The following is a 15,298-nucleotide window of genomic DNA, read 5'->3' as shown; positions in this document are numbered from 1 at the left end:
AAAAAAGGCATCCTTGTTTTTTCCTGATCTTAGAGGAAAAGTACTATGGACTGAGTGTTTGTGTCCCCCCAGAATTCACATGTTGAAGCAGTAATCCTCAGTGTGATGGTGTTTGAAGGTGAGGCCCTTGGAGTGTGGTTAGGTTTATATGAAATCATGAGAGCGGAGCCCCCATGATGGGATAGATGCCCTACACAGAGAAGAAGAGACACAGATACCTCTCTCTGCACGCATGTGCCGAGGAAGGCCACGGGAGGGCAGAGCCAGGAAGAGGCCCCTGGCCTAGCACTGCTCCCGGCCTCCCAGCCTCCAGAGCTGTGGGAAGGAAACGTTTGCTGTCTAAGCTGCCCAGGTTATGATCATTTGTCAAAGCAGCCTGAACCAAGACAAAAAGCCTTCAGTCTTTCACCATTGAACATGGTGTCAGCTGTGGGTTTTACAGCTTTTATCATGTTGAGGTAGTTTCCTTCCATTCCAACTCGGTTGAGTGTTTTTACTATGAAAGGGGATTGAGTTTTGTCAAATGCTTTTTCTGCATCGATTGAGATGACCATGTGTTTTTACTTTCTTTCATTTTGTTAATGTGATGTTTTACATTCATTGATTTTTGTATGTTGAACCTTGCATCCAGGCCTAAATCCCACTTGGTCATGGTGTATAATTCTTTCAACATGCTGCCGAATTGAGTTTGCTGGTATTTTGTTGGGAATTTTTGTATCAATATTCATAAGAGATACTTGTCTGTAATTTTCTTTACTTGTAGTGTCTTTGTCTGGCCTCAGGGTCCTGAGCTCTTGACGTTAACTTCCAAGTCCCAGAGCCTTCATTCATGTGCCATCCCTAAAACTTGCATCACAAAGATGCCGAGCCTTTAGCCAGTGCTCACTTATTGCACTTTTTGGGGGACCCAGCCCATAGGGGCTTATGAGGCATGTTAGGAGGATATTGAGAGAGTGATTCAGTCCCTGACTTTGAGATGTTTCAGTCCAGAGGTTTTCAAAGTTTAGTTCGGGGAACCTGGGGGCATGGGAGGTCAAAGCTATTTGTATAATAATATTGAAATTTTCCTTTTGCTTTGTTGACATTTGCGCTGATGGTGGATAAACAAGGGTGGGAAAACCGGACTCCTTAGGAAGATCAAGGTCAGTGACACCAAATGGTACGAGGATTCTGTTGCCACTTGGTGGGGACTTGGGGGAGCCTAAAGTGAGGGTTTGGGAGTAGAAATGGCTCTGAAAAACAGAGTTTATGGAATTTGAGTCCAAAGGGGTCAAAATGGCTGCTTACAGAAATGTGTGTAATTTTCAGCCTGTTGTCATGTTGCTTAAAATGCAAACAAAAGTTAGATATTTCCTTGGCTTCACAAGCATCCTTGTTCATCAGTTATTTCGGGGGGTGTGGGCTTGGTGTGACACATGCCACCCACTCCCCTGGAGGACAGAGCCTTTCCCTGGCCTGCGCGCACGTGTGCTTGCTTGTGCGTGTGTGTATGCATATGAGATGGGGTGGTAGGGGGTCAGACCCCTTGGAAGCCTGGTGCCCTATCAAGGGAGGACAGGCGTGATCAGAGTGACAGAGGGCAGTCTTTGAAGCAGCTGCGGATCCTGGGGTCAGAACGTAAAACAGTCCGGGCGGGGAGGCAGCAGAGATACGCTTGGCTTCATGGCAGCGGAAAGTTGCTGCCAGAGGTGGAAACAGCCAGGTGTCCGTCGGTGGCTGAATGGATAAGCACAACGTGGTCTGTCCATACAGCAGGATAGTACTCACCCATGGAAAGGAATAAAGTACGTGCTACAACATGGGTGCACCTTGCAAACATTGTGCTGTGTAGCGGAAGCCAGACACCAGTCGCATGTCGTGTGATTCCATTACTGTGAGAGATGCAGGGCAGGTGAATCCACAGACACAGACAGCAGGTCCGTGGCTGCCAGGAGCTGCAGGTGGGGGACGTGCTTAATGGGCGTGGGGTCTCCCCTGATGCCGAAAGCTCGGCCTCGGCGCACCGGTGCCAAATTGGATCTCAGAGACAGAGTTTTGGGGTGAAGCAGAAAAGAACAACTTTATTGCTTTGCCAGGCAGAGGGGGACACGGCAGGCTCGTGCCCTCAAAACTGTGTGTCCCAACCCGGGGCGCGGTTGGGGGCGGATTTGGTGAGTTTTACAGCAGTGGTTCAAGGGTGGGGTTGCTGAGGAGGATCAGGGTGTGTGTTGGGCCTACACTCCTTTAATCTGGCCTCAGGTGGTCTCCTGATGAGCTTCTGTGGGTCTGGAGGTTGTCAAACTGTGACCTTCTCTCTGCAATGAACAATGCTTCATCAAGTAGTTAACCTCTTCCATTTGTTGGGGGTTTTACTTCTGCAGAAGAGCTCAAAGATACTGTTCCGTGTATCCCTTGAGGCGGGGCCAGGACCCTGCCCCAAGGCTGCACTGTTGTTCCTTGACTGCCCCTCCCTTATCTCTGCATCCCCTCCCTTCCCTGATTAGCAGCTGTTTGAACCTGCCCTTAGGAACGCAGGGAAGGTCATGGAGGCTGAATGAAGCCTATTTCCTACAAACAAGGAACAGAGACACGCAAGGGCTTCCATGCCCAGGAGCCCCATAGGGTCCTGCTCGGTTTCACTTTGGGGATTCTGAAAATGTTGGCACTAGACAACATTTGATGTTGTCAAATGATGTCTGCACAGCATTGCAAATATACTAAATTCCAGTTAATTGTACACTTTAAAAGGGTTTATCTTATACTTTGTGAATTTCACCTCAATAAAACAAAAAATAATGAAGTCAGAACAAGGAAAGCTACCAGGAATAAAGGCAGACAATAGGTAATAACAAAAGAGTAACTTCACCAAAAAGACATAATAATCTTAAATGACTGTGCACTAAACGACAGAGCTTCAGAATATGTGAAGCAAAAACTAATAGAAGCTCGAAGAGAAATATACAAATCCTCAGTTATATACAGATTTCAATACCCCTGTAGTATAAGTGCCTGACAATTCACTTTTTTAATTCTAAGTGCCTGACCTTAAGCTTTTCACTGCTAAGGCATCCATTTCAAAGACACATTACCAGCTACACAGATAAAGGCCACCCCACCCATGAAGTTCCCTTTTAGAACACCCTGGGTCATTCAGATAACTGGCCCTTGAGTGACATTGCTTTTCCCTTCTCATACTTTTAATTCCTGCTCTTACTTTTATGTTCACTAATAAAGAGTGAACCCATGAAACCCTAGGCCCCCATTCTCAACCTCAATAAAGGTGGAACCCAAGGCCCTGTTCTCTCTCTGCCTGCATCTCTGTGTGCCCTGGATGTGCCAGTGCCCTCCAGGACCTGTGAGTAGTAAACCTTGTTTCTTCTGAGTTCCCTGCTGCTTGTTGCTGAGGTGCACCTTGCAATCGTAGTAAGAACCACAAGGGCCTGTCCGGCCACAAATCGGCCCTGGTGGAGGGTGGGGGGCAGTGTCTGTAGGGCCCAGGTGAGTGCCCTCAGGCATTCCTGGCCGATAGCATCACTGTCAGTCGGCTGAGACCAGTAACTAACAGTGTACAGAAAATCTGCAAGGATATAGATAACTTGGAGGACACCAGCAATCAACTTGACCTAGCTGACATTCATAAACCACTTTCTCCCAGTAACACTAGAGTACGTTTACTTTACAGTACACACTGAAGACTTGCCAGGAAACACCATATCCTGGCCACTAAGCAAGTCTTAATGAGTTTTAAAACATTCAAATCATACAAATTATATTGTCTGACTATAATGGAATTAAACTAGAAACCGGTGACAGAAAGAGATCTGGAACCTTCTCAAGTATTTAGGGACTAAATAACCCACTTCTTTTGTGGTTGTTGCCATCATATTCTTTATTTAAATAAAAAATTTTTTTGATTGCTGCTCATTTTTTTTTTAATTTTAATTTTATTTAGAGTATAGTTGATTTACAATGTTAGTTTCAGGAGTACAGCAAAGCGATTCAGTTATACATACATATCTATTCTTTTTTAGATTCTTTTCCATTATAGGTTATTATAAGATATTGAGTATAGTTCCCTGTGCTATACAGTAGGTCCTTGTTAGTTATCTATCTTATATATAGTAGTGTGTTTGTGTTCATCCCAAGCTGCTGATTTATCACTACCCCCCCATGTTTCCCCTTTGGTAACGATAAGTTTGTTTTCAATATCTGTAAGTCTGTTTCTGTTTTGCAAACAAGTTCATTTGTTTCATCTTTTTAAAAAATTAGATTCCACATATGAGTGATATCATATGGTATTTGTCTTTCTCTGTCTGACTGACTTCACTTGGTATGATCATATCTAGGTCCATCCATGTAGCTGCAAATTGCATTATTTCATTCTTTTTTATGGCTGAGTAGTATTCCATTGTATATATGTACCACATCTTCTTTATCCGTTCATCTGTCGATGGACATTTAGGTTGCTTCCATGTCTTGGCTATTGTAAATAGTGCTGCAATGAACATTGTAAATAACCCACTTCTAAATGACTTACTGGTGAAAGAAGAAATCAAAAGGGAAATTTAAAAGTATTTTGAATTGTATGAAAATAAAAACACATAATCTCAAAATTTGCTGGCTGCAGCTAAATTAGTAAACTAAGGAAAATTGATAGCACTTAACGCTTATATTACAAAAGAAGGACTCAAGTCAGTGATCCCAGATTACACCTTACAAAAATAGTAAAAGGAGAAAGTAATTGAATCCAAAATAAGCAGAAGAAAGAATATAATAAAGAGAAGTAATCAATGAAAAAGAAAACCAAAAAAATAATAGAGGAAATAAAAATAACCACAAGGCGGTTCTTTGTAAAATCAGGAAAAAAAGAGAGAAGTCACAAATTACTAATAGAGAGGTTGAAACCGAGCAGGACCCTGTGGGGTTCCTGGGTACAAGTCCTTTCTGTGTCCCCCTGATTCTTGTTTGTAGGAAATAGGCTTCGTTCAGCCTCCACGACCTTCCCTGCGTTCCAAAGGGCAGGTTCAAACAGCTGCTAATCAGGGAAGGGAGGGGATGCAGAGACAAGGGAGGGGCAGTCAAGAAACAACAGTGCAGCCTTGGGGCAGGGTCCTGGTTCTCCTCAAGGGATACACAGAACAATATGTCTCTGAAGTTCTTCTTCAGGAACTCAGGCCCCCTCCCAGGCAGAGGATGGAATGATGATGATGACCCTCCTGATTGCAGTCAACTAAAGCTTGGACTCTGTTGACCTTTGCCCCAATTCTATGCTGAATTCTCCTCTGCTCAAGCCACCTCATGAATATGCATGTACTCTTAGCTTAAGACATCCCCAGTTTTGCTGTTTGGGTAGACACTGCTTTGGGAAGGATCCCCGGTGCTCTCCTTACTTGCTGCAAGTAATAGTAAATCCTTCCTTCTCCTGATCTTGGCTTGGTTGTGTTCGTTGGCTCGACACCCACCAAGAGGCAAACCCAGTTTTCAGGTAGCAAGGTGACATCACAACAGAATCAACAGATCCTGAAGAATAATAAGGGGGATTATATGAAATCATGCATGTGAAACTTTTGAAAACTGTAAAGCCCTGTAGAATTTAAAGAATCTTTCATTCAAGAGAAACAAAAGAATTTTAAAAATTTTATAAAAAACAATAAGGGAATGTTCTGAGCAACTTTATGCCAATAAAGCTGACAATTTAGAAGAAATGGAGAAATTCCTTGAAAGACACAAACTACCAAAGCTCATTCAAGAAGAAATATGGGCTTCCCTGGTGGCGCAGTGGTTGAGAATCTGCCTGCCAATGCAGGGGACACGGGTTCGAGCCCTGGTCTGGGAAGATCCCACATGCCGCGGAGCAACTGAGCCCGTGAGCCACAACTACTGAGCCTGTGCGCCTGGAGCCTGTGCTCCGCAACAAGAGAGGCCACGATAGTGAGATGCCCACGCACCGCGATGAAGAGTGGCCACTGCTTGCTGCAACTAGAGAAAGCCCTCGCACAGAAATGAAGACCCAACACAGCCAAAAATAAAAATAAATAAATTAAAAAAAAAGAAGAAGAAATAGATAACCTGAGTAGTCATATCAGTATAGAAGAAATTATGGGAAAAAAACAAACTGAGAAAATAAGAGTCTACGGTAATAGTCTTAGGCTGGAGATGAAATAAGCCTTATAGAAGGAGTTGACTGCTGGTATTTCTAATTTACAGATAAGGAAACTAAGGCTCATGAGTGCTAAGTAACTTTCTCAGAAATTTCACTTAGGAGGAAAATATCTGAGATTCATATGTAACTCCATCAGTCAACTCTTAAACTCAGGCTTCATCCACTAAACCAGGAGGCTGCAGACTTTTTCTCGAAAGGACCAGATATAAATATTTTAAGCTTTGCTGCCCATATTGTCTCTGTTGCAGCTACTGTCGGTATCGGACAAAGGAGCTTCAGACGACATGTAAATGAGCAAACAAAAGAAAGTGTATTTGTAGTTAAATGTCTTCCCACAAGGAAACTTCAGGCCCAGATGGTCTCACTGGAGAATTTTAACTACCATTTAAGGAGGACATAACACTCATTCTGCACAGTTTTGCAACAAATGGAAGAGGGAATACCCACCCCCCAACTTATTCTACAAGGCCAGCATTTCCCTGTTACTCAAACTAGACAGAGACTTAACAACAGAAAGAAAACTACAGACCAACATCTTTTACAATCACAGGTATAAAAAATCTTAACAAAATTTGAGCAAGTTGAATCCAGTAATACATTGAAAAGGATACAACATAATGACTAAGTAGGATTTATCCTGGAATGAAAACCCATCAATGTAGTTCACCGTTCACCCAGGTCAGGCCAGTGAGATGGGAGGAGAAACCTTCTGGGAAGGGTTTCCTCGTTCCCAGCCGAGAGCTGACGATGAGATGCTCCCTTGTTTCTCCGACCCGGCGTCTGGAGCGGCTGCGGCCTCTTGGGTCTAGGCTGAGGATGAAGCCACCGCGAAGGCAGCAGCAGACAGAAGGATCCTTGCTAATGTCATCAAGCTACTGAATCAGTGGGCTGAGAAGTCAGTCCTGTCCTGGGGTTTACAGTCATGGCAGATAATATGTTTCGTATTGTTCTTTTTTGAAGGCAACACAAACACTGGAGACAAGTAATAAAGAGCTCGAAAATCCCAATCTTTACTTGAAGTTAACATAGAGAATTTTCAAAAAGACCTGAAAGGTGAGAAATCTAGGTATTCAGGCACATTGGGCTGTGGCCAGCCTCACCAGAAAGATTGAGAACATGGGTGGAAACACATCCCATTTCGAGTAACTGTGACCAAAACAGCCGTCAAAAATCCATCAAGAGAAAGAAGTGCAGACACCACTAGAAGGTGCTCTGGAGGACAATCCTGTCTTCAGGGAAGCAGAAGAAGCCAGAGGACGGAGAGGAAGAGAGCACACTCGGGGCCCAGAGAGAAAGGCGAGGAGGGGCAACTCGGGGCGCGACGTTACGACCGAGACCTCCTGCAAGGTGAACCCTTGTTCCAGTTCAACCCTTATTTGAAAACTGTTGCAAAAAGGAACAGGAGAGGGAAGGCACACCAAATTACCTGAAGAAGATAGAATAACGGACCACTTGAAGATCATAGTAAAAACCTCCAAGCTGAGAAGTCCACGCCGTAGCCAGAAAAATCGCAGTTGGGAAGGGGGAGGTAGAAACTTCAAGTCCTTCCTGAGCTCGCGGGGAAAAGGGTGAATTTTCACCGAGTAGCCATCTTTCCGAAGCAGCTGGGTCTCTGCCCTCCCAGGGCGCCTTCTGGGCGCTGGGAGTCGCAGCCGTCGTGACGGCGCGCGTGGGGCTCTTTCGGAAAGGGAGCTGCCCCGTGGGGCTGGGGGCGAGGAGGCCCGCAGGCTCGGGGCTGAGGTGGGGCTTCGCGCGGTCCTGCGCCTCCCGTCTGGCCCGTCACGGGGCGTTGCAGGAGCCCCGACGCGGCTGGAGGCCGGTGAGAGGGCGCGTTGCTCAAGTCTCTCGGAGGCCCCGTGGGGCGCGCGCGGGGGCACGGGCTGCGGGAGAGGCTGCAGGGGAGGCTGGAGGGAGGGCGGGCCCGGCCGGTGCCGGTGCCGGGTGATGGGAGGCCGTCCAGCCCCTGAGCCGCGGGGGCAGCAGGGGCGGGCTCGCTGACCTGGGGGACTTGCTGCCTGGGCTGCTCTGTCTGGCAGGTGTGGCCCTTCTGTCCCCCCTCCAGGTCCCCGGCCGTCGCTTTCCCACGCTCTGTGCGCCTTTGAGCTGAGCCCCTCCGGCGCATCCGAACTCAGCAGGATGGTCCCCGAGCCGGAAGAGGTGCCGGGGCCCCTGTGCGGGGCGGGACTCGGGGCCGCTCCGGGTCCCCACGCCCCTGCACCGAGGCCCGCGGGGCGCTGCTGGGGCAGCTGCGGGTAGGGGTGGCAGGGCTTGGCCATGGCCGGCAGGTGCGCGGCCCCGGGGAGGGGCTGCCGTGCCCGGCTCGGCTCGCCGGCCTCCCGGAGGCTGACGGTGCCGTCAGACCCCAGCCCAGGCCGTAGCGCCCTCTGGCTGAGCAGCCTGTGTCCCTCCGGCAGAAGCTGCTCTGTCCACGGAGATGGAAGGTCCAGGCCGCACCAAGAGAGCCCTGGGCTTGGCCCCGCCGCTGGGGCGCGGAACAGACTTTCGGACCCTGGTTGGCCTCGTGGGGCTCGAGGCGGCGGCCTGCGGGTCTAGAGGCACGTCTGCACCAGGTCAGCGCTGCCCTGGGAGCCCGGGCTTCAGCGCAGCGCGAGGCCCCTGGCCGTGCCTGGCACGGCCGCGTCAGGGCTCTGGCCGGCCTTTGCCCGTCTCTTCCTGTGGCCTCGGGAGCTTTGCCCTCCCCGCCGCCCCCGGGCAGCCGAGCCTCACGTGTCTGTGCTTCTCACCACCCTTGCTTCCCGCGCCCCGACCTCCCGTCTCTCTGATTCCGCTCCTCCCTCTCGTCCCCCCGGCCCGTCCAGGGGACGCCGGCTCGGGAGCTAGTGCCACGCCCTGGTTCACTAATGTCTGTCCTTCAGCCGCAGCGTGCCAGGCCCGCCGGAGACGGACAGCCTCGGGAGGCCCGCCCCGGAGGGGTCAGCTTCTGGCCGCGGCGGGCTGAGCGCTGTGAGATGGCTGGGGAAGCCGGGGACCCTCAGCGCCCCCAGTGGGAAGGAGAGCTTTCCGGGGGAGGCGGTGCTGGCTTTCACCATCAGCTGCAGGCCTTCAGCAGGACCCCAAGCAGAGAGCCCTGGGGTGAGGCCTGCAGGTGTGGCCGGGGGTCTGGCAGCTGCCGGCCTTAGCAAAGGCTGCGGCCCTCCGCTCCGTGCGCCCGGCTCTGAGAGGAGCGATGGGGTGGGGGCCGCAGCAGCCCCTCTGGTGCCTCTCTGAGCTTCTGCAGACAAACCAGCATCTGTCACCTGCCCACAGCCCCTGCTCACGCTGTGAGCCCTGCCTCTCAGTGCTCCGAGCCCTGCACCAGCCTGGTTATCGGGATGAACTTGCCCAGGTGCGGTTTGAAGCAAGACCCCCCGACCCAGGACAGTCCCGCTGTTCCCGTCCCGGCAGTGACCCTCGAGTCTCGCCTGCGGGGCCCTCGGGTGAAGGGCGGCCTCTCCGTGAGGGGCCGTGTTGCCTGGGGCCGGCCGGGAGCCCCTCCCCCCCGGGGGGCTGCGAGCAGCTGCTGCCATGGGTCCCCGGGAGGACAGGGCCCCGTCGCTGTGCGGCGAGCGGGCGGCCGTGCCTCTCACCTCGCCCCGACGGCCAGGCCAGCGAGAGGCGTCCCGAACGGGGGCGGGGAGGGTCCCCAGCAGGCCTCAGGGGAGGTGGCTCTTCCAGTTGAGAAAGTCTCCCCAAACTGGCAGAAATCCTGCCACTTACAACTTAGACTCACTAGCTCCTGGAGGTTGGGGCCGCTCACCACGACCTTCGCGTTGGGGTGGGATCGCGCCCTCCAGAAAGATCTGGTCAAGTCCTTACCCCCGATACCTGCCATCGTGACCTCGTTTGGAAGCGGGGTCCGAGTCTGGGAGGGTCCCAAGCACAGGAGCTTCTGTCCCCGTGGAGCCTGGGGGCATCGCCCTCCTGGTTCCTCCACTTGGGCGCTCTCTGACCACAGACCAGTGGGAGTTGATGCAGGGAGTTGATGACGCTCACGTGGGCGTCACCCAACACTGACTCCATTTCCAGCCCCTCTCCTCTCTCTGGGGGATGGGGCGAAAATTCCAAGCGTCTAATCACAATTTGGTCTTTCTGGTGACCAGCCCCACCCAGGAGCCACCCAGCGTCACCTCATGAGAACAAAAGATGCTCCCAGTACTTTAATCACTTAGGAATTTACAAGGAGTTCAGGAGCTCTGTGTCAGGGACCAGGGACAGAGACCAGTGTATATGTTTTCTGTGATCTCACATCACTGCACTTGGTACTCGGAAGGTGCTTGGGAAATGAGCTGAGTGTTAGGCTTGGTCCCCTGCCTTTGGGCCTTTCGTGCTTAGTGGGTGGGACTGAATTGTGTCCCCCTCCCCCCCAAAAAATTCATAAATTGAAGCCCCACCTCCCAATGTGATGGTAATGGGGACTTTGGGAGGTAATTAGGGTTAGATGAGGTCGTGAGGGTGGGGCCCCGTGATGGGATTAGTGCCCTTATAAGAAGGGGCACCGGAGAGCTTGCTTCCTCTCTCTTGGCCTTGTGAGGTCACAGCTAGAACGGGGCCATCTGCCAGCCAGGAAGAGAGCCCTCACCGGAATCTGAAGGAGCAGGACCTGGTCTCAGATGTCCAGCCCCCGGAACTGTGAGAAATAAATGTGTTGTTTATGTCACCCAGTTGTTGTTAAGTCACCCAGTTGATAGTAGTCTTTCGTGGCAGCCTGAGCTGAGACTGTATTTTGGGCACATGGCTGTCACTTGACCTTGCGTGTGGGGGCTGCTGCCCCTGAGGGAGGGGCCTGCACCTTCTTCCTTTCTGGGTCTTTCCCTCCCACGGACCCCTGGGGCTGGCCCCGGGCCATCAGTGGAGCACTGGGTGGCCTGCTCTCACCTTCCAGGAGTCCTCAAGCAGCGTCTATAGGGCGGCAGGGTCTCGGGGACGTCCCAGGCAAGGCCCCGCCACCCCACCCATGACTTCTGCCCAAAGCCTCCGGGGAGGATGGTGGCCATTCAGAGGCTCCTCCGCCTGCATGTCTGGCCCCGTTGGCCTCTCGAGCCTGGGACTTGGGTCGAGGTGGCCGTGGCCCTGGTCTCCCAGCTCTTAGGGGTGTGCCTGATGCTTCAGAGCCCTGTGGTTACAGCATGCACCCCTGGTCTGGGGCAGAGTCTGGCCTGGTCCTCAGGGTCAGCCGGCAGACCAGGCTCAAGTGTCCTGTCCCAGTGGGCAAGAGCTGGTCAGGGACCAAGGAGGGGCAAGTCAGGCCTCGTGTGGAGAAGGGGCCTTAAGTGATGCTCAGAACACTTAACCACCAGGATGGCAGGCCCCGCACCCCCCAAGCGAGAGTCCTGTCATCCAACAAGCTCGCTGGGGGGGGGCGTGGCAGGGCAGCCCGGGGTCGGGGGTGGGAGTTGGGGCGGGCCACAAGGGGCGGGACTTCAGCCACGTCCCATTGTCCTTCCAGAGAGTTGCTCAGGTCAAGAAGCGGATGGGTGGGGAGGGTCGCGGTGCAGAGCGGAGGATGGGGGGCCGGCAGCACTCGTCCGGGAGGGGCAGCCCCTGCGACCCGGCCGTGAGGGGACCAGCAGGGGTTGGGGGGGACGAGAGGTGCGATGGAGCACGTGGCCCCAGATTCTGCACAAGGTGTCTGGACACAGGGTGGAGGCTGGGGGCGGCAGGGGAGCCCTGAGCCGCTGGGTGGAGGGAGGTGTCGCAACCCGCTTCCCCTCCCCGGCCCTTCAGGCAGCGATTTAACCACAGGACATCCTGAGAAGACAGAGAAGGTGGCCCGTGAGCACCAGGGGGGCCCGCTGTCCACCCCTGCTTCCCCTCGGCGGTCGGGGTCACTGCCCCCCCAGCCAACGCAGCCGCCCTGGGGGGGCTCTTGGGACAATAGTGTTGCTGCCACAGAAGGAGCGGGGCTTCTGGCCAGAACCCCGGCGCTCCGCCAGGCCCCTCATAGTTTTAGGTGAAATTAAATGAAAAAGCAACAGGACCAGCAAAGGGCTCGGGCCCCCCTCCCAGAATGAAGGTGAGAGTTACCCCACCGGTTACGTAACCAGACCACCCGAGGTGCCCGCGGAGGACAGCAGGGTGATGGAGGGTCGCAGGGGAGGGCGCACCCCATAAGCCGTGCCCCGTCTGCCACAGCACGCGGAGTTGAACGCGTTTCACCCGCTGTTCACTTTCCTTCCTCTCTTCCCCCCACTGCAGTACAGGGTAGCGGTTCTCCAAGTTTCTGGTCACGGGGCCGCTTCAACACTCTTAAACGTTGGTGAGGACCCCAAGGCGCTTTTTTGTGAGTCGTAGCAGCGTTTTCCATGGCAGACAGGAAAGCCAACGACTTTAAAAAATATTAATTCTTTTAAAAACAATAAGTCCATTACATGTTAACTTTTTTTTTAATGAAAAATAACAAGAAACGTGGTGAGTAGAGGAGTGGCATTGTTCTTGCACATTTGCAAACCTTTAGCGCCCGGCCTGGTGGAAGGCGGCTGTGTCTCCGACCTGTGCCCGCGTCTCACCTGCTGCAGAGCGTCGTCTTGGCTGAAGAATGAGGAGGGTCTGCTTCCCCCTGAGGTGTCGTGGGGAGGGAAGTGCTTGTGGACCCTGGGGTCCTCGGACCAAACTTGGAGGCCTGCTGTGGTGGTAACTTTAATCCACACGTTCTAGAATATACGGAGAACATGCAGAAGGAGAGGAGTAGGCGGCCTGCATTAAGAGGAGGATGAAGGAATTGATGGAGCAGCTCTGAGTCGTCCCTCCTCCCTGGGGGAAGGCGGAGCCCCTGCTTGGCCGCGAGGCCAGCTGCGTCCGGCCAGACGGGAGCCGTGATTTTGAAGCGTGAGCTCGTGAGGAGGATGAGCGTCCGTTTTTGTCATTGGCCTTGGTCACCCAGCAGCTGGACGCCCTTCCCTTCTGGGCAGATCCTCTCCGAGCGTGTTTTGGCCGAGTCCGGCCTCCTCGTCCTCCGAGCGCTGAGGGAACCAGCTCACCTCCCGCCTCAGTTCTGGGGTCTGCGGGGCAAATGCACACCTGAGGTTTGCCCATCACACCTCCCTCCTGGTACCTGAATCTTGACCTCATGGCAGAGATGCCTGAGGAATTCCTCATGGCGGCAGGGGCCACACTGGTGGCGTCTGTCCCTTTGGTGGCAGTGTCTCGCGGCCGGTGGTGGGGACCGGCTGCAGCATTGCACCAGGTGGCCCCTGAGGTGCGAACCTGCTGGGCTTTCCGGCAACACAACTTCCCTCGGTCCCCGCGTGCCCGCTGAGCTCGGTGCCGGCCTTCCTGCCAGCGTGCGAGCTCCCCGGATGCTCCTGACAGCGTCCTGTCCGGCAGGCCTGGCGGGAGGCTCTGCTTCGTCCCTCACCAGCTGTGCCGCCAGGCCCGTCTAGACTCCGCTTCTTCCTTGTCTCCCAGCACCTCCTACCCGGCTGGTCCCCGTGAGCCCAGGCTGGACCTTTCCAGAGCATCCTGCAGGGCCCCCAGAGAAACCCTCGGAGTCCAGCACTGTCATAAACCCATCCCGGGCGGAGCCCCGGTGACCCTCCACGCTTTACAGAGGGGTGTGAATGCAGGCTCTTCCTCATCTCACCTCAAATCCCCTCCCCGCCCACCCCCAGAGTCCCTTCTAATTGTTATTACAATATTAAACAGTTAACTTTTTAAAACGGGGAAAATCATTCATGTTTTACCACAAATTTTGTGATTCCTTTCCAGCCTTCAAAACTATCTCGTAACATCTTTGCAGACTGTGTCTTTGTTCCTTGGGCTTGAATTGGCCACCCCCTGAGGTCGGGCTTGGCCTTGTGCTTGGGCCAGCGGAACAGTGCACTTGGCATACAAGAGCAGGGGCTATAGGGGTGCTTGTGGGATTGGCTTGGCCTCTTGTGCTTCTGCCTTGAGAAAGGACATGCCCCTGGGACCCGGAACAGAATCAGGGATGCGGGACGCTTCGTGGGACAGACCTGGACCACAGCCACGGCCCGGAGTGTAAGTGCCAAACGCCCCAGAGCGAGAATTTGTAATTGGTAGGCCGCTGAGATTTTTGAGGTTGTTTGGCAGTAAAAGCTGACTAAGCATCTTAACAGGAGAAACTAGAGTTTCTCTGTAACAGAGTTACAGAATTTGACCCATGCTAAATACTGTGGATAGTCAAGAGATGCAGCAGCAATTAAGTAAATCCCCAGGCACAGCTGAGACTGTATTAACTTTTACAGATGAAACAACTTTCTACAAGCTGTGACTCCCGCTGTTTCTACTTAGTGGACTTGAGGCAGGAAAGAGGCCTGATGGGATAAGCAAGCTTGTCATTGCATCCAAGCAGTGGCTCTCCAACACCGGGCCACCTGGGGGTAGGAAGAGAGGAGGTGGGCTGGGTGAGTGTGGGGAGGGACCCCCCGGGAGGGACCCCCCCAGGTTAGGAGGGATCGTTTTAGGTGTCAGCAAGCCCCCGGCCTCAAACTAACTAGGAGGGGCTGGTGATCCTCCTGCTGCCCCCAAACCTGCCCTTCAGTCCCTTCACCAACCTCCTCCTTTGCTCCCATATCCTACCCAAGCGTAAGCCAAGGTCTTTGAGGTATCGTTCGGGGGCGGAAACAAAGGCGGGCCTGAAGTTCCGGGCAGAGGTCACCCCGAGGCCAGTAGCACCCTCCCAAGCGCGCTGCATACCCTGCTCTGGGCCCGGCCCCTCCCCCAGGCAGGCTGCTAGGACGAGCACCACCTTCCCGTCAATTGTAACTGTGTGCTTTGTGCGTGCGGGCCGGGGCCACATTCGAGTTGCTTTCCGAAGGATCTGCACATCCATGTCTGGCTCAGAGTAGGTCCTCGACAAATGTTTGCTGAGAAAGCAAATGAATGAATCCTTGCTCATGAAATGTCACACCCACTGCTGCTCAGGGCTGCCGCCCGCATCCTGACAGCTGGCAGAAGCTGACTGTGTGCACGTGGTGACCTCGGTGCAGTTCTCCGTGACTAAACTGAGCTGCGGCATCCTCAGGCTTCCAGGGACCCAGGTTCCCGTGGGCCGGCTTTGCTGCTAGCGTGTCCTCTCACCAGGTAAATTGTTTGCTTAATTCATATGGAGCGCAGCTGAGATCATTTTTACTAGGTTGCTAGTTAAGAGAAACAGGTTCCCTCCAGCCTTCTCCCCAGTAATAATATCAATACTCC

The 15,298-nt window shown here is 53.2% G+C and overlaps 1 protein-coding gene across 1 annotated transcript; it reads right to left on the bottom strand.

The window, feature by feature from the left end:
- Positions 1–2,043: 2,043 nt before the first annotated feature.
- Positions 2,044–9,974, bottom strand: LOC132358201 (nascent polypeptide-associated complex subunit alpha, muscle-specific form-like). Its single transcript, XM_059912065.1, has 4 exons — positions 9,873–9,974; positions 7,569–8,691; positions 5,370–5,499; positions 2,044–2,294 (listed from the first exon to the last, which is right to left on the bottom strand). The coding sequence occupies exons 1-4, from the start codon at positions 9,972–9,974 to the stop codon at positions 2,276–2,278; spliced, it is 1,374 nt and encodes a 457-aa protein (XP_059768048.1). The 3' UTR covers positions 2,044–2,275.
- Positions 9,975–15,298: the final 5,324 nt, after the last annotated feature.

This window comes from Balaenoptera ricei, assembly GCF_028023285.1.
Source record: "Balaenoptera ricei isolate mBalRic1 chromosome 7 unlocalized genomic scaffold, mBalRic1.hap2 SUPER_6_unloc_1, whole genome shotgun sequence".
Classification (NCBI taxonomy): Eukaryota; Metazoa; Chordata; class Mammalia; order Artiodactyla; family Balaenopteridae; genus Balaenoptera; species Balaenoptera ricei.
Note: the sequence above shows the minus strand (reverse complement) of the source record. Positions and strands in the feature narration are given on the sequence as shown.